The 23,397-nt window shown below is 44.0% G+C and overlaps 1 protein-coding gene across 2 annotated transcripts in view; it reads left to right on the forward strand.

Moving 5' to 3' along the window:
* TANGO6 (transport and golgi organization 6 homolog) overlaps positions 1 to 23,397 on the forward strand; it is a 515,068-nt gene that overhangs the window by 382,964 nt on the left and 108,707 nt on the right. For both annotated transcript variants that reach the window (XM_069217099.1, XM_069217100.1), the window contains exon 15: positions 19,422 to 19,574. In XM_069217099.1, the coding sequence (XP_069073200.1) occupies positions 19,422 to 19,574 (153 nt within the window). The remainder of the gene's footprint in view (positions 1 to 19,421; positions 19,575 to 23,397) is intronic.

Genomic DNA, 23,397 nt, shown 5'->3' on the forward strand with positions numbered 1-23,397 from the left:
AGTCCAAACACATGGATGAATTTGGGAAACAGATTTTCTCCTCTGCCAGCCTTGCCCTCAGATCTCCTGTGGTGTTACTTTCATGTGTTGTGGGACATGATGAGCAATATCTTGCCCGCATTTCCTGCTGACCTTCGTGTCAACCTCCAACAAATAGTTCAGGATGTCCAGGAAGCGGCAAACTACATGATCCAGTCGGCCCTAGACAGTACTGACTGAGTAGGACAGTCGGTATCAACAATCTCTCATCAACATGCTATTTGTAGGCACCTGTGTCTTTAAAGACCAGGGAAACTACATTAGAGCACTTCAAAGGAAGCAAGGCAACAGCACGCTCTTGGGTTTGCACCACCCTTACTGTAGTTCCCCCAACAATATCGCCCCTTTCAAGGCTTTGGAAGTGGGATACAGCAGAGGCCACCACAGATTCCCCCTGCAACAACAGACCTCACAGTCCTTTCGAGGAAGAGGTTGGTGAGCTGGCCAACAGCTTCCAGGTCCGCCCTGGCAACAAAGTACCCAGTCTCCCCACTGCAATATTCCCTTAATTTTGCCCTCCGCAGAGCACTGTCACCCAGTTAGAGGCCTGATAAGTTATTAACTCTACAGGTGGCAAAGTATCAGACAGATGGGTACTTCAAATTGTCTATTTTGGTTATGCCCTCCCCTTCCTGTCCACCCATCCAAAGATGCTACCTACTCCACACAGCTCTTGAGGATTACTTATTCATTCACTAAAAAGAAGTTCACGCTTTCTTGGAGAAGAGCGGCATAGAAAGGTGCCAGCATAAGGCAGGGGAGAAACCTTTAGTGGGTGGGCCATCAAGTGGGAATGGGGGTTCCCCATCAGGAGTGGAGTCCGTCTGGTAAAATGGTGGCAACGCAGTGATAAGGTCATTTTTTTGAAGAGATGAATCTTCAACTCCTTTCTGGAAGTGATGTGATGGTGCCTGTCAGACCTTGACTACACAACTTTTTTCCTATCCAGACCTTTTTACGTGTGATTCCAGGAAGATAGTGTTTCCCACCTAAAAGTTGATGATCCCAGGGGGCCACAACTTCCTTCAATGCAGAACCTCTTTTATACTGTCGTGTCAAGTCACACTCCCCTTACAGGTGCCATTGCTCCAACCTAGCCCTTCAGTTTTCAGCTGACCAAGCTTCTCCCTATGCCAGTGGTTGCACTGTGAGGTACAGTAGTACTTATTAACTTAATGTTTTGCTGCAGATCAAGTCTCAACCTCAGGTGACTTGGAGTGGTTGTTCTAGGGATAGAATCCATCTGTTTTCATGGGAGCTAAACTGACTAGCCCTGTTTGAGCTCTGAACCCTTTTTGCTTGCTGACTGGTTGCTATTCCTGTTACTTTCTGGTGCAGAAGAAAACGAAGGACTTAATCCCATTCTAGACTTACACCCTCTGAACTTCTTCTTCAGGAAGCACATGTTCAAGCTGCTCCCACTGGCCCAAGTTTTGTCTGACCTGGATTCTGGCAACTAGATGGTGCCATTGGATTTTCAGAATGCCTATTTCCATCTCCCTGTCCTGCAGTCCCACAGTCCCACAGACACTACCTGCGGTTTCAGGTAGGCCATAAGAACTTTCAGTTCTCCATGCTTCCCTTTGGCCCTACCAGTGCATCTCAAATGTTCACAAAATTGATGGTGGTGGTTGATGCACATCTGAGGAGGCTGGAAATACCACTCTTCCTGTACCTCAACCACTGGTTGCTAAATGCGGGTTCCCTTCAAACAGTCTTTACACACCTCCAGAGTACTGCTGACCTGTTGACATCCCAGGCGTTTTCAACAAACCGGAAATCCTAGTGGCTCTTGATTGGGCCAGCAGAGGGGTTTTCTTCACTACAGCAGGGCATGGTCCTGCACCTGAGCCTGTACAACTTACTCTTCCATGCTTAGCCACTGAGCGGCGATAGTCAACTTCTTCCAACCTTCCTCTCTCGTGGCCAGGCATCCCTCCTCCAAAACCATCTTGGCTGGATAATGGGAGTAGTTTGCTTTGTGGTGGTGTTCTAGGCATATTGAACCCCTGCAAGCTCTTTTTTTCCTACCTTTTATTAGCCCAGTAAGGCCTTGCTGTGAATACAATCAAGGTTAAAATAGAGATGGCTGATCAAGTTTGTTTTAGTCTTATTAGCTTATACGGTTACCGGAGTGGCCATCTCTGTTAGAATCTCATATTGTGTGTTTTTTTTAAAAGGACTGCCCCAAATTTCAGCCGAAAACTTTTGTGATGCCCCAGTGAAGGGGCATGGCTGTTCTTATCTTCTTGGACCTATCCCCCACTTTCAACACAGTATTCCACCCCATCCTCATCTGACATCTCCATGAGATTGGAATCAAAGGGCTCGCCCTCCATTGTATCTACTCCTTCCTGCCTGGGCGGACCCAGCCAGTCTGGCTGAGCTCCTACACCCATAGCACCCGTAACCTCATCTATGGAGTACCTCAAGTATCCTCACTAATCAGGACCTTTTCAGCGCATGTATGATCCCTCTTACTAGCATCATCCGCTCACACAACATCGACGCCCTTTCTATGCAGAAGACACCAAGCTTATACTCTCCCTCTTAGTAACAAGTACACCACCTCCTTTACCAAAGATGTCAACTGGATGGCAACCAACTACCTCAAGCTTGAAACAGACAAGACAGAGGTCATGATCTTCGTAAAGTACCCATTGGCATGGGACTCCACCTGGTGGCCAGTTGAGCTCGGACCAGCCGACATACCAACTCGTGCCCGCACCTCACCTCCCCCCCCCTCCCCCCCCCAAAATCCCACCCACACCTCCAATGCGAAGAACCTCCAGGTCATTGACAGCAAGCTCAACATGACTGCCAAAGTCAGTGGTGTGACAGCCTCATGCTTCTTCACCCCAAATATGCTGAGGAAAACCTTCAAATGGCTCCGGGCCAGCACTTGTAAAACCATCACCCACTCCATCATCAGTAGCAGGTTGGACTACAGGAAAACTGTCTGTGCCATGATCAGCGAACAATTTGCCAGACAATAACAAACCAACCAGAACTTGACCGCGAGAATCACACTTAACCTCCCACATTGCACAAATATTACACAAACTAACACAGTTAAAACTTTTCACACACACTTCCAAAGCACACACCACATAGGCCCGGCCTACCTCATTAGCTGCATCACCTTCCACAAACTATCCAGACACCTCTGCTTGACCTGACTACTCCGTGCACACATCCCACACACACACACCAAACCAGATCTGGTGGTCAGGCCTTCTACATCACCTGAAAAGTATGGAAAGACCTACCACTACAGATCAGAGCCGCCTCTTCAATTTCTGAATTCCAAAAGAAGCTGAAGATTTGGTTCTCCAAACAACTCCCCCACCTCACCAGGTGAAGCATGTTGCACACCTGCTCAGCTTAAGGGTGCCTTCCCAGTTGATAGCACGCTTTACAAATCAGCACAACATAACATTCTCACATTTCTGATGTGCACTCTTTTTGAATACACAGTTGGCCCACCAAGCTTTCTAACCCTGAACACAATGTTAGTTGTAATGATCACATAAGCTCGTCACATGGGTTAATCAGAAGCATTTTCTGTCCAGCGACCGTACACTACCTTCTTTCCAGAAAGCTAGTGCTATGGACTAAGGCACAGTTCCTCCTGAAAGCTGTCATGCCTTTCCACATCTGGCAGTCTCTCACTCTATTGGTATTAAACCCAGATCTATGACTGGGGGTGAGTGTTTGACAATGTTCAGCATTCCGTCCATCACTTGTTGTTTTTGCTTTGTCGCCCTAAGTGGGAAGGGTATGCCCAGACGTGGGTCCCGTGCTTCCCATGCCACTGGATTCAAGCTAGCCTGGCTGATGAGGGGTGAAACCCCGAAACCGGTCCCAGGATGCTTGTTTCCGGTCCAGTGAGGACCTGGCTTGGCAGTTCGGTCTGGACTGTTCCCATGAGGAACAGGGTCAAGACTGATTTGCATATGGCTGGGTCCAAACTGGGTTGGCATGGTGAGCAAAAGAACAATGGATTAAACCCAGATCTATGACTGGGGGTGAGTGTTTGACAATGTTCAGCATTCCGTCCATCACTTGTTGTTTTTGCCATACTTGTTACGGCATTGGGGAGGGTGTAGTGAATCCTAGTTTGTTTTAATGGGATACAGGAGTTAGCTTAGCCTGTGCCTGGTGGACTCGTGCCCCCATCACCCAGTGACTTTTACCCTACTTAGCTTGCTCTGTTTTAGCACATTTATCCAATTAAATCTTTTAAGATGGCTGCCTTGTTTTGAGTTAGGCTGGTGTTTTAGTTTGTGTTATCAGTGTCACTGCGCTAAGGCATCAAGATCAAGCGACAAAGACAAACGAACTGTAGGTGTTCAATTTAGGTACTTTCCCTCTTCATGCATTCGAGGGAATTGTTTATATTAATTTCCGTCCCAAGTATGCCTTGTTATCTATTGTTTGGGAACAAACCTACGTCAGGGGTCCAAGTAGATCTGTATAAATCCTCCTCACTTTAACAGATAGTCACAGGGATTGCTTGACGCTGACCCAGTCTTCGTGTCTCTACGGAGTATGAGCTAGAGACCACATTCCAAGGTAGCGAGGGTTGGGGGCTCTTCTCATGGACATGGCATTGGCAGATTAGGTTTAAGATACCTACCTCGCTTTCAGGCTGGAGGTTAGGCCTATCATGCTAGGGCATATCACACACTTCATGTCATTTCATGATATTGCAAGATGGTGGGGGTCTTTGTATTAATGACTCTTGTCTTTACCATTCTGTTTCTTTCACTGTTCATTATCCTATTCATTGCAGCCCATGCCACTTATTGCAGATTGCAGTTTTGCTAAAACAAAACCTATTGAAACCTTACTGCATCTTCATTGCCTGTGTTTGATTGAGACATGTTGTTAATGTGAGAAAGGGGTAATCTCCGTTTAACCACAACACTCCCTGAGATGTCACACTCTTGAGTCCATGCATAAAGGCTGCCACAAATCACCTTTTACTGTTTGGGTTCTTGGCGAGGTGCTGCTTGTGAGCCGGGAAGATTGTGACGACAGTTGGAACTTGTTGTAGGACTGGCATAGTCGCCTACAAACACAAGTACTGTCATCCTTAAACCAGCATTCTTGCCTAGAGCAAGAGTCCAACTACGACAGCTTTTCGTCGTGAGTGGAACTCAGGCCTGTGGAACTCAGGCCTACTGTACGCCTTTCTGCCCATACCACTTCTGCCCAGAAACCCCAAGAAGAGCTGAACTACTGGGCCCAAGTAAACCTTGTACCTCCAGACTGGGCACGAAGAGTCTGGTATCCCAAGCTATGGAGCATGGCCATCGATCTTCCGATCAGACTGCTTCTTCGGGGGGATATTCTGTCACAACAGTGGAGGATTCTCCACCTGAACCTGTCCATTCTCCGCCTTCTTGCATGGAGATTGAGCAGTGGCAGTTGACCGCTTTTGACCTTCCTCCTGAAGCCTGTAATGTTATCTTAGCAGCCAGGCGCCCCTCCACCAAAACAGTATACGCCTGTCATTGGAAGAAACTTGTAGCATTATGCACAGACAAGTCTGTTGACCCCCTTTCTGCCCCTCTTCTTGAGATTATGTTGTTTATCCTTTCTCTGACCCAGCAGGGCTCTGTAATGGGCACTCTCAAAGTTTATCTGTCTGGACACTCTGAAAATGTATCTATCAGCAATTTCTGCGTGCTTTTTTGTGGTTGCCAGATCAACCTTTCTTGTTTAAGTCTCCAATTGTAAATAGATTCATTAAAGGCCTTACTCATATGTTTCCTCCATCTCCATTCATTATGCCCCAATGAGATTTGAATTTAGTTTTGGCATTTCTGTTGTGCCCTCCTTTCGAGAGACTCCACAATTGTCCTCTCAGGCTTCTCACTTTGAAAACAGTCTTTCTTGTTACCATTACATCTGCCCACATGGTGATTGAGCTACAGCTTCATCTAAGCCGCCCTACTGTTCCACCTATCCTGACAAAGTGGTGCTTCATACTAGGGCCTCCTTTCTACCAACAGTGCTTAAGCCTTTCCGTGTAGGCCAATTCGTCACCTTACCTACTTTTTAAGCACCCCGCATCCTTCTCAGGAAGAGGAGAGACTCCACTGCCCGGACCCAAAGATTGTTGGCATTCTACCTTAATAGTACCAAAGAGTTCCAGGTGGATGATCAACTCTGTTAGTTATGTGGGTGCGAAAGAAGGTCGGGCAGTGTAGAAGAGAACCATCTCCAGGTGGGTCCTACTTTGCATTAAAATGAGCTTCGCTCTGGCTAAGAAGCAACCCCCTGAGGGCTTGCATGCTCATTCTAGCAGAGCTAAAGCTGCGACCACTGCGTTAGCATGGAGACTTCCTGTCCTTGATATCTGTCAGGCGGCAACGTGGACATCTCTGCACACGCTTACGAAACACTACTTCCTGGACAGTCAGGTCTGTAGGGACTTTGCCCATTTGGTCTTGCATAACTTTCTAGGATGATCTTAGTTTGCAGATCCACCTTCAGGGATGATATTGCTTGGGTATCTGCAACTAGATGTCTCTATCAGATGAGCAAGTTACTTACCTTCGGTAATGCCTTATCTGGTAGAGACAATATCTAGTTGCAGGGTCCTTACCAACCCGCCCATCCTCCCCACTCTGCGAACTGATTTCTAGGGACAGGGACTCACCTTTCAGGGCTCTAGTTTTAACGCGCCAGTGGTCAGTGTTCCTTATAGCTCTGTGCTTCTGGCTCCAAAAGTCGTGAAAAGAAACTGACGTCAGCACGTCTGGGTGGTGCCTATATCGGACCTCAACGTCGTACCCAGCATAGACTATGACGGACACGGAGCCGATCAACGTCACCTAACGGTGCTGATGAGTACTGCTAAAGAAAAATCTCTGGATCCAGACTGACACCTGCGGAAATTCTACGGTAAGGAATCTGCAACTAGATATTGTCTCCACTAGATAAGGCATTACTAAAGGTAAGTAACTTGTCCATCAGTAAGAAACTATAGACGGACCTGACGTACAGAGATAACTGTTATACTGGGTCCTCAACATCACTTCCATGGAGAGTCAGATCCAACATGGATCTATCCAATGTCACAATTACCCGTGCTGAGAAAAATCTACGAATCCAGTCAGACTCTGTTCACAAGGTGAGGAATCTGCAGTTAGAAATCCACCATGAAGATCATTACTTAAGGTAAGTATTTTATTTGTTGTTGATGATAGGCTATGCATAATCTTGCCATTTAGAATTGCGTTGCAGGTTATTTGCATGAAAAGTTTGCTTTGCTTCAAGAATGACTAATGATCACGTACATAGATACCCACAAAATACTCAGCATGGAGACTCTATTTTAAATTACTATCTTCCCCACCATCCGGATTGGAGCCAGAGTGTAGTGCTTTGTCTTCTTCTACACTGCAGCACAACAGGAACATTGCTGTTTCAACCACAACAGCAAAGCCTAGACAGTATTTAAAGAACATGGACAACCTGCACAATGAATATACACCATCAAATCTACCAGGTTCCATACTCTCCTTCCAAGATATGGGAATGGCTCCCTTGGGCTTTATGGGATAGAAAATACATGCCCACGTCTTAATATTTCATCATTACAACCCACATTTCTTTAATTCCACACATATTGCTTTGGCATGGTACATAAACCAGTAACACCACTTACGCCCTCGGCCAGCATGACCAGACATGTGGATTATAATGATGAAATATTGAGATACTGGCACTCACTTGGCACTTTTCAACAATGACACATAGGGTCATGAAAATGTTACTGCTGGAATGAAATGCGCTGGCTGGGCGGAAGTTTTCGTTATTTCCTCTGAAATTAGTAACCCTAATAAAGAATAGCTGCTAAATGAATTATGCATGTTTCAATTTCGTCCTATTTGCATCATTATCCTTTAGGACTTTGAGATGAGATTCACTGTGTATCTTAAAAGAAAATGGTCCCAAATAACTACACCTGCTGTAATTAAATGTTGAAAATGATTCCCAAAATCCAAAAGTTTGGAAAAAGTGCAACCTGTACTTTAGAGCTGTTCCTGCCGCAAGTAACTCCGAAGTTCTCCTTTACTTTCTAGAAGTTAAGTAAGAGTAACCTGTCACTGCTACCCTCTTAGAGGGTATTTCCCCCTAAGATAACTCTTCCCTTTCTCCAGTGCTGATCAACTCATCAAGGTAGGAAACGCCTGGTATGTTTCACGTGCTATATGAAGTCCGTATTATGTTTAGCGTGCACCCCAGTTTCTCATGCGGACAAGCTCACCACTCATGTGGCTCATGGAACACAGACAGCCAGGCCACTATCAGACTAGAGACTTCAGGAGCGTGAAAAAGAAAAAATAAGGTAGCAGGCCTTTTCCATCTATACACCTAGGAACTGGAATAATATCCCCATGTCTACAAGGACCGCCACCAACGCTGACCCAATTTAAAAAGCAGCTGAAGACACACCTCTTTAAAGAAAACAACATCACAGTGCAGTAACAATCAAGTAACCAGCTTCTTCTCCTGTCACTTGATTGCCTGTGTGCCTTTCATCCTGCACACCTCTCTGCTGTCTTTTTGGCTAGATTTGTGCTCTACACATTTAAAGTCTCTCTAGCTGACAGATGTGTATCTAAGTAAAAGGGCTGAGGTGTTGAACATGGCATGTGCACACATCAGGCTTCCCAAGCCCTATCTCTTACAGTGCAGGCAATATTTCAGTGCCTCACTCGTGGCTTTAGATAGTTGGAGTCTGGAGAAAAGGAGTGTGCAACGTCTGTCAGTTAAAAGTTATCTTAAACACCGCCACAGATATCTTGATACTGGAACAGATTGTAGCTGCTCCAGTGGCCTAAAATAAAAACTTGTCCCTGTGAACATGCCTGGCCGCTGCTTCCGATGTGATCAAGGTAGTATTTTGTTCTTTTTGACTTCTAGTGCCCTGCAAACAGAAGGCTTATGTGACTGTCAAAAACGTGCCCAGTAGGACAAACAAAATTGCCACTCATGTTTTCTTTTGTTTTTGCTCATGAGCGCTCTTCTCAAAAGATGACGATTAACTTGTTTGAAATATGGCAAAGCGACATCGTTTCTTTATTATGTGTAACTTCTGAAATTATTCTTTAACACATAATCGTGCAGTACACTCCAATTCATCCCACTCCAGTCCACCTCTCTACAATCCACCCCACTTTACCCTACACCAATGCATCCCACTCCATCTAAACCACTCATCTCAATCCAATCCACCGACTCTAATCCTCCCAACACATCCCAGTCTAATCTGCCCCACTCCAATTCACCTTACTGTAAGCAAAAACAATCAGCTCCACTCCAATCCAAAACAATCTGCCCAACTCCAGTCTGCCCCACTCCAGTCCAAAACAATCTGCCCCACTCCAATTCAAAACAATCTGCCCCACTCCAGTCTGCCCCACACCAAAACAATCTTCCCCTTGCAATCTGCGCTACTCCAATCCAAACCAATCTGCCCCACTCCAGTCTGCCCCTATCTAAAACAGTCTGCCCCATTGCAATCTGCCTCACACCAAACCAGAACAATCCGCCGCACTGTAATCCGAAACAATCTACCCCACTTCAGACCAAAATAATCTGCTCCACTCTGTCCTCCTCACTCCACCCTGCCCCACTTTAATCCAAAACAATCAGCCCCACTCCAGTCCGCCCCACTTCAGTCTGCCCCAATTCAATCTGCCCCACTCCAATCCAAAACAATCTGTCCCACTCCATTCCGCCCCACTCCAACCTGCCCCACTCCAGTTCAAAACAATTCACCCCACTTCTTCCCAATTCACTCCACCCCACACCATCCCAATTCACCCTAATACAATCTGCCCCACTCCAACCCAAAACAATCTTCCGCACTCCAGTCTGTCCCACTCCACTCCAATCCAAAACAATCTGCCCCACTTTAATCTGCCCAACTCCAGTGTGCCCCATTCCAATCCAAAACAACCTGCCCTGCTTTAATCTAAAACAACCTGCTCCATTCCAACAAGCCTAACTCCAACCTGCCCCCACTCCAATCCCAAACAACCCACTCAATCCAAAACAGTCTGCCCCACTCAAGTCCAGTCCACCTCACCCCAATCCACTTTACTCATCCCAATTCACCCCACTCCAGTCCAAACAGTACACCCCACTACAATCCAGTCCACCCCACACCAATCCAATCCTCCCCAATCCAGGCTAGTCCAATCTAGCCCGCTCCTGTCCAATACACCTCACCCCAATCAAGTCCAATCCGCCCCACTCCAGTCCATCCCATCCCACTCCAATCCAAACCACTTTAATCAACTCCACATTATTTCACCCTACTCCAATCTAGTCCACCCCACTACAAACCACCTTAATCTACCTGATTTAAATCCAGTATTCCCCTCTCCAATCCAACCCTTGCCAGTCCAATCCAACCCTTGCCAGTCCAATCCACCCCACTCCAGTCCAATCCACCCCATTCCAGTACAATCCACCTCATTCCAATCCAGTCCACCCCAACCCTATCTAATCCATCCCAAACAAATCCACCACACTTATTCCAATCCACCCCAATCATTCAAATCCACCACGCTTAATCCAATTCACCCCACCCACCCTAATCCACCCTACTCAATCCAATCAACCTCACTCCAATCCACTCCACACCACCCCAATCCACTCCACACCACCCCAATCCTCTTCACCCCAGTCCGATCTACCCCAGTCCAGTTCAGTTCAGTTCACCTCAAACTAATCCAGTCCACCTCAATGCAGCCAACCCAACTCTAATCCACCCCACCCCTTCCCACCCCCTCCAAGCCACCCCGCCTCATTTCAAACAACTCCATCCCATTGCAGTTCACTCTACTCCAATCCACCCTGCTCTACCCCAGTCCACGCCATTCCAGTTCAGTCCACCACAATGCAATCCATCCAATCTACTCCAGTCCAATCTACCCCACTGCAATCCACCTCAAACCAGTTCAGTCCACCCCGCCCCATTTCAGTCCACCCCTCTCCAAACGTATCCATCCACCACACTCCAATCCACCCCAATTCAATGCGTCCACCCCACTCCAGTCTTCTCCAATCCACCCAATCCAGCACACTTCACCCCAATCCACTGCACCCAACTCCAACCCAGTCCATCTGACTGCAGCCCACCACACCCCATTTCAATCCACCCCACTCCAATCCCCACCCCAGTCCATCCCACACCAGTCCACACTACTCACTCCAGTCCACCCACTCTATCCCAATCCAGTCTAACTCTCCCCTGTTCAGTCCACTCCACTCCAATCCATCCAGCCCACCACAATCCACACACACCTGCCCTATCAATCCAATCCAAATCACCCACCCCAATCCCATTTTATTCACTCCAATCCAATTTTATTCACTCCAATCCCATCCACTTCACCTCATTTCAGTCCACCTCACCCCAGTCCAGTCCACCCCACCCAATCCACCCTTTTACCCAATCTACCCCACTACCCCCAATTCACTCCAACCTACTCCACCCTATTCCATCTCACTCCACTTTACAACACTTTCTTCCACTGATCTTTACTCCCCTCTACTCAACAACACTCTACTCCCCCACTCCATTCTGACAATCCGCGCCAATGACCTTTAGCCATGCTGAACAGCATCCATACTGGTGTACAACATGGCATGACATTGCCAAAACCAGTAGATCTTGTATAGGTGAGACCTATTGGCTTTGCCAATGCTTGTTAAGAAGAGGGGCCATTCTTTAAAGAAACCTAATATAAAAGTCCTTAGCATTAAGACCTTACTGATATTGTTAATTTTTCAGGGATCAAGACTAATTGGCATATGGTTGGTCCTTATCTGCAATGCTTCACAGCCATCTTGAAAATGCATTGGCCCTACAGACTTCTCAAATCTCGCTCATCCCGAGTGAGAATCACACATCTAGAGGTTGGTGTGAAAATTTGCATATACCATGTTGATATTCGTTCCTGATCAGGAAGGCTAGAAGCAGAACTCTCGCTGTAACTTTACTCAGACTTCTGTTGTGTCCAGGGTAGTTACCGACGGCTAAGAAAATCTGGAGGAGCCTTAGGAGAGACATACGCTTCGGATTTTCACTGTGCAGTTGGACACCACGGCATATTATCCGTTCAGTAGGATTTCCGTTTGTGTGTGTTTTTGTGTCTGTATAGTGTAATTTATATTTTATCAATAAGACCTTTTTGAGGATTTTTATCATTTTACTGATGTGACTTCCTGCGACTTCATTAGTGTTAGTGGTTATCTGACATCACTTCAAGTGATGTTATCAATATGCTAATTAGTTCTCACTCCTAGGGAGTTTTAAAACTTGAGAGCTAGGATTCTGTGAGAAGACCCCTGACCCTTTACGGTCGTGGGACAAAGACTGTCCCAAGATATTGCATGATAATAAATTCTCAAGCACTTTCAAAGTGTTTTTCAGTCGCAACTGTGCTAAATAAAAATACAAGAAAATCCCCGGCGATCTCCCCATGAGACCGCCATATATTCTTTATTTTTAGCCTTAACATAATTCAAAAGGCGTGTTTAAAAGTGTCTGACGGGTGGATCTTGAATCTCCCGTGGGTGATGCTGTGTCTTTTGGTGTTTCAAGGGTTGGGGTTCTCCTCTGCCCTACATAACTGTCACCTGAGAAACAATACTTCAGTTATTTTACCATTTCCCTGGGGCTGCAGACATTGAACTGCTTCATTGACAACATAGATTTTTGATATTTTTTAAGCATACTATTTATACGCCAGCTTTGAACTTTTGAAGTTATCTTCTAGAGGTGCGATTGTGTGTGGAGTAGGGCGGTGTTGGCCACATACCTTACGTTTAGGAGTTTGGCAGACGGCCTTGGTTTTCCCTGCACAGGATTGGAATGTTCTGGAACACACTCCGCGCAGCACTTTGCAGAAGGTGAGTAAGGGCAGCCCTTGCCAAGCACGCATTTTCAACCGCACCTGTGCACGAATGTGGCAGTGGAGGGCAGGAGGCGCATCCTGTAGGGTGGCTTATTAAAAGCATATGTGAAGGATGATGAAAGCGACCTGCCGATTCTCATCACAGACTAGTCATTGTGATGCATCTCCTCTCTTGGGGTGGCTGACTCACCAAAGGTGAACACCTGTTTCCTATCATGAAGGTCCACTTTAATTGCGTTACGAGTTTTTGCAACACTTAGAAATACAATTATGGGAAACAGAAAGCAAAACGTTGCGGATATTTCCTGTCAGTTTATGTCATTTTAACCTGTAGCAACCCGTTTTGTTGAACCCCACAAAGACTGCAGCACCATTGGCCTTGATGGAGTAAGCTTCTCTGCTATGTCACAACCCAGCACACGGCTACCATAGCACATCCACGCTGACCTCAATGCCCCTTTACATTACACATGGGTAGCACACCTGCACTGATTGAGAAATCTCTGCTGTGTCACAACCAGGCACCACACAGACCACCAGAGCAGATTAGTCCAGACACTCCCAGCCTTATACTACTCATTACCTACTAAAGCAAGCTGCAACACATCAGTCATGCCCAACAAATGTCTCTGCTTAGCCACCACCAACCAGTCCCTACAAAGTGACCCAGTGCACACCAGTACAGACCCTCTAGGACCTGTCTCTGCTGCAGAACGTGGACACTAGACTCCCACACCGTACTGGATTTGGCTGCTAAAATGTATCTGCTACTGTACCCCAAGAAGACAACCACAGCCTTTCAGCCCTAGGTCTCTCGTGCAAAACCAGTTTATCATTTGACCAGTTTTTGTGAATTTGCTCACCACATGTGGTGCACATCTTAACTACTGGGTCCTTGTGCAGTCCCATTCGATCTTGGTATATTGCATGTCTCTGTCCAGTCCTGGTATACTGCATGTCTGTCTTGAGAGAATGCCAGGAATTCAGATCCCAATACTTTTGAGCCGAGGTGACCTACATAAGGCTATCCTGGATGGATTGATACCTAAACATCTATTGCATTTTGCTAGCCTCTGAGCTTCAAGCTGGTTCATCAAGAAATAGACTTTACTGGTAGACAGCTATTTTCACCCAAGGGGGTTTCATAATGGAAGCAGAGAAAGAATAGGGTCAGTAAACCTCTAAAGTTAGAACACATTGATCTGGGAGGCTTGCTCTTTCTAGATACACCATCTCAGATGGGGAGACAACGTACACTAGTCCATCTCTAGTGGTGCCAAGTATTCTACAGTTTTATCCCCTGAGATAGAAACTCACCTCAACACAGAACCTTCTCAGAATTACCTCTGATACTTGACACCAGGGCATACCCTTAGGTGCCCATGCAGCCTAACATTTGCTGTAGTGATAAGCAAGATGGCGCTGTGAGACTAATGATGCCACTGGGCACTAATCAAAGAAGTTGCAGAAGACTCCTATTGTATTTCTTCACTGCTCCTAAGAGATAAGAACAAATAAGTCACTAATACTGCATATCCATATGGTTCCTCATATGAGGGTAACAATTATTGAGGCCGCTAAATGCCTGAGCCTCCTGTATCTCATAAAGAATTTTCGCTTTTTAAGGGTTGTTACTTCTGCCTAAGGCGATTGTCAAAGGGAAACAATTCATTTAGTGGATTATCCTTATTGCTCCAGTGTATTCATATAGTGGTTGGTAACCAGATCTTCTTCATATCTACCAATAACCACACAGAAGATTTCACTGGTGGCTGGATCTTTTCGTCGGGATGTGAAGAAAGATCCTGCTCCCGGCCTACAGTCACTGAGCTAGAATCCTGGCTCCAGAACACGTGCAATACAGTCACTTGAATCCTCTCACAGAGTACATGACAATCGTAAAAGAAATAAAACATCCTTAAAAAAAAACCTCCAATGGAGGACCAAAGAAAGAATCAAGAAAAAAATGGTACTGTCCTTTATACTGTATAGAATCTGGTCATACATTTTCTTTATACATACATGTGAATGAGTATGATATTTGCCTACATTTGGCATTTGTTAGCACTATGTCTGTGTCTTTGAAGGCTGCTCTTCAAACCTATGTGTAAATTGTTTTGGTATCACTTGTTTTAAAGGTTCCTTCTCAAAGACCATCACATCAACCGGGGAGTGAGTGGATTACATGCTCAATGTACCCATGAGCATGACTATGTTTTCTATTGTAATATAATATATTAATGAGGATTGAATAATCTTTTCTGTCCTTAGTAATTTCAGATTTTTACCTTAACCATTCGATTTGTTTGCCAATTGTTTCATCCCCAGAACAGGTCCTTAAATAACTTACATGTTAAGGGAGCCATACAACAAACAAAATGAATGCTATCAATTGGTCTAAACAAGTGTCTAAATAACTGCTGGTCAATTGGGCAACTAGTTACGCAGTCATGCCTTGTTATAAGCAGACCATAGCTAGATGGATTGTTCTGATGAATACATCTTACAGTAGATTCCTCACTTTATGAATGTCCACATGCTCAATACTGAATGCAGAAACTTTTCCCCCAGCAGTAGTTCTCCATTGTCACCAGGTGGCACCATGCAGAATCACCTCTGAATCCGCTTGCCATGGTTGTGATGGCATGTGGACATATAAGCCACCATTCAGTGTGCTAGCATAAGTTCCTGTTTTTCTGCCTCTTGTCGGCATGAGTCCGGGGATCTTCTCAGTGCTTTATCAACTAAATTTCTAAGCTTTTAACAGTGATGAGATCAAATGTCTCCTCCCAAGGTTTCAAAGTTAAAACCCTGTCACATATGCACTAAGATGATGTCCTTGTTGGACCCTCATGCCAAATGCATGTGTTGTCAAGGATTAAGACACGGTTCTTGACCTTCTATTCCTCTTATTTGATGCAGCAAGGGCCAAGTTATTTTTGCCCATGGTCCCTCCAGGATACGCCATTGCAGTCCCTTTCTCCTTGAGAAAAATCTCCCGAGAAGGAGCAATCTTCCCCCATAAAAATACCACAGGAAGTAGAAATCTTCTTCCTTGAGGAAATGATCCTGTTTCTGATATCAGTCAGCATCTTAATACTCTTACCCTATACTAGTCTCCTCCGTCATTGACTGAGCCAAGTTCAACATTGAAAAAGATGAAGGCAAAATTTCCATCTCCATTGTTTACCCTGTGCAAATTGTGGCCTCATGGCAGGGCATACTTAATATTTACAGGATGGCACTGTTACTCTCTAGGCCACTCCCCGACGATGGGCCTATTTCTGCGGATTTTGCAATTCAAGCAGCTCCTAGCCTGAAGCCGCCTGACTCTGCTTCCAGAGATGCTGGCCTTGGTGCTGCCTCTGATGGAGCCAGTGCCTTCCAAGACACTGACCCTTATGCTGTTGGTGTCCTTCGAGCAGGTGCTGGTTCCTCCTGAAAGCCGGCAGATATCAGAGTGCCGAAAGAAAAGCTAAGTGCTTGTTTCAACAGTGAACCTCTAGCAGAACACCTCCATATGGTGCAAAGATTCACCCAGAACCAGCTTCTTTTCATATCCCTTTCAGATGCTGTTGCTGTGCTTGATAAAGGCTAAACCCAAAAATGGCCTAAGCACATCTCCTGAAGAAGATATCCCCTATCACCCAAAGAAAGTCTCTTCATTCACGTAGATGGTATGAAAAACAGCTGCGGTAATAAAACTGACCTTGCCTACCCCAGGGGCCAAATCGAATATTGTATCTGACATCCTGCCACCCTCCTCTGCAGACTCAGAACCTCTGCATACCATTTAATGAGCCACTCTTGGATCCTGTGCTTGCTGCCTTGGGTTGCCCTTCTCAGGCTTGGCAAACAGGCACTTTTTACAAAGTCCCAGTCCTCAGCCAGGTGACCCAAAGTTTATCCCATCCTTCTCCAGAGAGCCTTGTGGCAATGCCTCTCCTTCAGAGCCGAAACCAACCACTTTTCTTACTACCGCTCCAGACCAAGAGTCTACTAGGCTGGACTCTGTTGGTTGAAAGGTTTTCACCTCTGGCAACCTTGCACTTCACCCCGTGAATGCCGCATGCCTTTTTGTCCAGTATGTTCATATCCAGTGAAAACAGTAGGTACCAAACAATTCAGGTTTGCCCTGGGTGCAACAGTTAGCATCAACCTTCGCAGCTTGTCCAAATGCCCCACCAGATGTTTTGCTCATTTCAAGACAGGGACGCCACCACCAGTAACCGTGAACATAAAAAAAAAAAAAAAGGTGATGGATGTAATTCTTGAATTAATCTCAGTCACCGACAATCTCGCTGGCCACATCCCAGTCCATCTTTTTTTCGGCCACCATGCCACCTCTGTTTTGACCCCGCCATATGCAAATCATCCTTGACCCTGCTCCATTGGGAACAGCCCAGCCCAAACTGCGACTCCAGGTCCTCCATGAACCGGAACACCAGCAACCCAGGCCGGATATTACCTTTATTAGAGTTCATCAGCAAGGTATAGCTTTGTTCCAGTGACACAGTCAACACAGGACCCACATCTGGGAACACCCGTCACACTTCCTATACCTGATTGATTTCTTTATAACAGCCAACTGATGACTCACCTACTCACGTATTATAAAGAAAAGACGTAAGAACCTGACTGTAATAATTTATTACAGTTGAGTTATGATGTCACAGTGCCTGCTGCCAGAGCCAGCAGCCGAGGGGAAAGCAGGTTAGGCCATGGTGCATATTCAAAGCAGCTTTTTAAAGAAAGAAAATTAAATCTGGCTTTTTTTTTCTTCTACCCTTTTTTCTAACTGTACAGTGGTGTGCAACATGTTTATGACAACATGTTTGCTTTTTTGAACCCCTTAGGCATTTATAGAAAAGCTAGAATCTTTCTCCACGTTTCTATACATTCCGAGCTACTGCACCTTTTTTTAAATGATTTGTATTAAACTGATTCTGATATCTTCTTGCAACAAGTATCTAACAGCATTTTTCACATGTTTAATTTTGCAGTAGATATTCTGTTTTTATTCTTCATGTCTGCAAACATTCTCTATCTTTCATATGAAAAGCTATGCACCAAGGATTTTAATGGTTTGTGAGAAAGGGGAGGATGTGACCATGTATATAAGGGATAAAGTTCCCCCTGTAGTACATAATAGTGATTTTGCAAGTTACCTCAAAGTTCAACTCTGACTTTCCTGTGTATGGTTGTGATACACCTCAAGTGACTTGTATTATGCTTATAATGTACAGCGGGGGGTACTCTGTCACATATATAATAGGCGACTGGATGTGTCAACAGTTACCTACTATAAAGAAACTAGAGATTGATTTTTACACAGGGACTGCAGAATCCCATGCATTATATATCGAATTATAGATGGGTTATAGTAAATTGCGGGGATGTCTTCACATAGGGTTCTGAGTGACATCAAATAGACAACAAGAGCGAAGCTCAAGTTTTCTGTGATGTCACTCAGAATCCAGAGGTTAAAAACTTCCTGTAATTCACTTTTTTACCCATATATAATTGTATGTTATGCATATCCCCCCCACCCCAAAATCATTTGACTCTGCTTTGAACAGCAGCTACGCAGCATCAGCGAAATAATAGGGACCCAAACTTAACATGACATCTCCTCCTGGATCCAAATGTAAATTAAAACCAAAGAAAACTTACCTGCCATCCTTATCCAACCCTACCAACTTCCCTGCCTTCCTTTCCATCCTGCAACTCTGCCATATACTTTCAGTCAAATCAGACACGCAGAACTGCGCAGACAGATTTTCAGAAAGCCCCGTCAGCTTATACTGGAAGGCCTTTATGATGTAGCAACAGTGGGTAACGAGTTTTGCCATCATCTGTTGCTAGGACCCATCACAGTAAGTTATGAGATTTAGAATCTGGTGCAAACGATAGAGGCTTCCTGTAGATGCCATGCATAACAAGAACATATAATACAAAGTGTTATAGGGATATTACGAGCTCCCTCTTTCTGGGTGCTATAATATGTTCTTATTTATTTTGAAAGGGGACTGTGTAGGAATAAGTGAAGTTACCCAATGTACGAACTCTCATTATTCTAGTCGTCAGTCTGCTTCCATCCCATCATCCTTGCTCTTTCCTTCTGTTTTGGTGTAAACAAAAAGAATAGGGACAGTGTTATGGAAAGAGATGGGTTTTTTTTGTTGGTATTTGCTCTATTTGAAGCCAAATTCCATCTTCATTTATGCTGAACTAAAATGCACCCTTGAGTCTCCCTCATATCTGGAAGGAGTCTAGAGAAAGGAGCACTAAGGACTAAGCATGCAATGAGGAGTGCACAATACAAGTATACTTTTCCTTATTTTCTGTGTATGATTCCATGTTGAATACCTATCGATCTATCATCTGTCTTTGCTCTATTGTTCAGTTTCCATTCTTTTTATACTGTTGTAGGTGTTGCCCTCTTGTCAGATGTGTATCCAAAGCAAATACTGCCTGTCCTGCTTGCACAGTATGGCACTTATGAACAGGGGAGTCAGAAAACCCAGACACCTGAGACCAGGATGAAAATTGGTGAAGTGCTGATGAGAATCATCAGGGCGTTGGGTGAGTAACATTAACCCTAGTGGGGACTGACTACTGGTTGCTACATGTTTATGTTTTTGATGACTGATTTTGCTCTATGTTATAGGAGTAATACATTATTCAGCAGTGAAAATTCATGATATTGTTAATGCGATATCTAAAGTTGATCCCCCTGGATATTGAGCCAATCATTCCTAAAGTGACAGTCGGAATCCATAGGGCAACAGGTGAAAATGCTTTACCTTATTATGAATAACAGTACTTGGAGGACTTAATTTTCTTAACAGTACTCAAGATCCTGCAACCTCTGTTATTCAGGTGACTTTAGTAACCCTTTAAGAATACAGTGACCTATTTTAAGAATGTCCTTTTAGCATTTCCTTCAGTGTGGTACATACGTCTTCTGGTTGATTTCATGTCATGCTTTTCAGAAGTTGAGCTTTCGCAGTCGAATGTTCTATTGTTGACATATGTCATCGCAAATTGTGCCCTAAAATGTGACTTTCTCAGTGCTCCTAAAGTCTGGAAGTGTTGTAAAAACCATGTTGGCTAAGCAGTCACTCTATGCCCGTTCTCCTTTCTTCTCTGACACACTCTTGCTTCATCCCTTTTCATGTACCTCCCTCTGTTTCTTTCTCTTCTCCATAACAGTGTTTGTGGTTATGCATTTTATTGCTTGCTAGTGTTTTGTTTTAATCCATATGCAGAACTTTGTTGATTAGCATTTGCCTGTATTATAAAGAACCACAATCTCAATTGTTCCCTTTAAGATTCTAAGGACATTGATCAGGTTATCTTCTGGAGGTTCCAGGTGCCCAATTAGCACATGGAGAACCTCACAGGAGGTGGTTTGCTGTCAGCAATCTACTAGGATGTAAAAGGCTCATGCTAGGTAACTATAGGCTGAAGCCGTAGGTGGTAGTGGAGGGATTCAGTATATTTGACTCCAGCTCAAGTTCTGGCTCTGTTCAGGAATGGTGGTTAGCTATGCTTTGAAGTCTTACATAATGACTGCTGCAGAATTGCTAATATGGGGCTATAAGGAAATGCCTCTCTTCGCATGTTCACCCCAAAAATTTTTGACTGATGGTTCTGGTTTTTTGACTCTGAGAGTGCAGTGAGGCCTGCTAACCAGACCGCAGTGCCAGTGTTCTGACCGTATACCAATTGCATGTCGAACTGGATACACCTAATTGGCAATGAATCTCTCTTTAGATATTCTAGCTGATTTATTAAACCATGTAAAATGATTGTTGTACTTAGAAAACATCAAGAGTTATGTTTGTGTTGTGTATAGGAGAAATGGGATGACTGTTTAATGGCAAAACCTGTCCAAACTAGGAAAATTCTAATTTGACCCCTCTATGTAGATCTTTAAATAATAGTTTAAAGCAAACAAGATATTGCAGCGATAACAGTCAGAATTTCCTTTGGGAAGATATATTCCCACATTTGTAAGGAGTTTTTAGTACACACTATTGTGGTTTCTTGCATTGATCATGCACCAGTATTTAGTGGGTCAGAATTATTCATACCTAATGATTTGGCATAATAAATTTTGAAACAAGAGATGGCTGAAAATCACTGGCTTGGCAAGAAATCTCCGAATTGGTTATAAAACACAAAATAGCATCTATAAATAATGTCAATTTGTGTTTTCTGCTCATGGTGGAGAGACCTTCAATATTTGTTTTTTTATTTATACTTTTGATGAGTGCTTCCATAGACTAAGCAAAGAGAATGTGGGCACCCCTGCCGATTTCCTTCTCTTAAGGTTTATCCTCTCCGACAACTGTACATTTATTATGATTCTCACTTTTGGGTGCCTGAAGTTAACCAAAATTAATGTTTTCATACTTGCACTCAATTCTGTCCTATTTAGCAATGCTCTTAGTATGCCCCATTCAAATCCATCAGACATCATTTTAGCACCTATTGAGAGCAGGACTAGTTTAGGTTGGGTCTGTTTTGCAATAGTTGTTAGAGGAACTGTTCAACATGTATTATCCTATGCATGCTAAATTAACAAGTATTTGGATGTTAAACCCCATCATAGTGGATTTAGACCAGTGATTCTGGTGGAAATTTTAACATCAATATATAATAGAGCTGTATGCTATGTTCCACGTATCGCCAGGTTTTTTATTGTGTTTAAAAATTAACATGAACCTGGAATCCATCATTGTTTTAGTTTCTTTCTCTGTCTGCAAGAAATAATGGCATTCCATTAAGGGATTAGTTAGATATCTGAAATTGTTTTAGTTAGATATCTGAAATTGTTTTCTAAAATGAATTTTTAAAACCATCAAGGCCTGGAGCTTTGTTTCCAGGCATGCATGTAATGGCCAATTTGCACTTGGAATAGTGTAAAAGGGTACTCCAATTGGGCAAGTTTTTCATGGTTTATAGCATGAAATCTAGTGGATGACCCACCATCCACTCCTGAGGTGATAGTTCAATGCACTGACCTCTCTGAATCCAGGAGACCATGGATTTGAACACACATTTCATGAATGGTCCTGCTTGCCCTTTACTTGAACTCCTCTTTGGTTTTCATGCTTACCTTCTAATATTGACATATAAAGCTTTACATGAAGGTGAGCACATGTTGAGTCCAATCACAAGGACAGTATTAGCAGAGGAGATAAGGGCTGTTTTTTAAAGAGTGAATGAACTGATAGATTATGAATTAGAGGGTGCAAAGTGAGACACGCATTCAAAAACATAGCTAGCACAGTGCTGTTTTTGGACAGGATGAATTTAGGACTGGGTCAAATAAACCTGGAATGGAAATCTGGACAGGACGGTGATCATGCAGCGCATACTGATGAGTTAACGGGGATAGTAATAGCAATATCTTCATGGCAATGCAGTTCTACCAAACTTCTAGTTTCATTGTTGATCCTTGATAGATCGGTTAAATGTTAACGCTATAAACATAGAATTATCTAAAAATTAATCTAAAAACCCTAACCATAGTATATGTAATAGCTGGCAAAAATCCATTTACGCCTTTGAGCTTTATCGTTACTCTCATTGCATTTGAACTCTGTTGGCCCTCTCTTATATGAAAATGAAAAATAAGGTTAGTCAAGGCAGCATTTTTACAAGAAACCATTGTCGTACACGGTCTTTGTTCAAGTTTCTAATACTAATAATTTGTTGTCACATAAGCACGGAAAGCCAGCCCTAATGCACAAAATGTTAGTCATGGATAGCTTACCATCCATACACACTCATTCCTAATCAGTGCCCCATATTTTAAGGCTTAGGTTTCTGGTCTTACAAACAGGTTGTCTGTTCTGTAGTTCTGACATTTGTAAATCATGAATATCATAAGTGGGTGGCCTTTTCCACTGTACTGATACCATGAGACTTGATCAATGATTTTAAATATTAGTATCTTCGCCATACAACTCATGGGCAAATGCAAATAATATAACTGGTGGTATTTTAATCAGAGTAGCATTGCCTCTTTTGACGCCGAGTATCCGGCTAGGCAACCATGAATTCATCAACTGAATAATAAAAAAAAAATTACCAAATTATAAAAATGGATGCTTGACATCAGGATGTAAATTAGTAAATAAATATCTTTGCTGCCTCAATTGATCAAAAGAATGTTCATTAGATGGTGCCCTCTTTATCCTTTCTGATGGATACTGCTAACCGCAGATTCTTTACCTTGTGAATACCCTCAGGCACCAGACTGTATCCAAAAATGAATCTTGGTAAATCCCTTGAGCACTGGTAGGTGGTATAGTGCAGCTCTGTGGCAACTCCATTACGCCCTGTTAATGACACCACCAACCCTGCATGCTGATGTCACTTCTTTCTTTCTGTG

Source organism: Pleurodeles waltl, chromosome 12 (genome assembly GCF_031143425.1).
Source record: "Pleurodeles waltl isolate 20211129_DDA chromosome 12, aPleWal1.hap1.20221129, whole genome shotgun sequence".
In the NCBI taxonomy this organism is placed as follows: Eukaryota; Metazoa; Chordata; class Amphibia; order Caudata; family Salamandridae; genus Pleurodeles; species Pleurodeles waltl.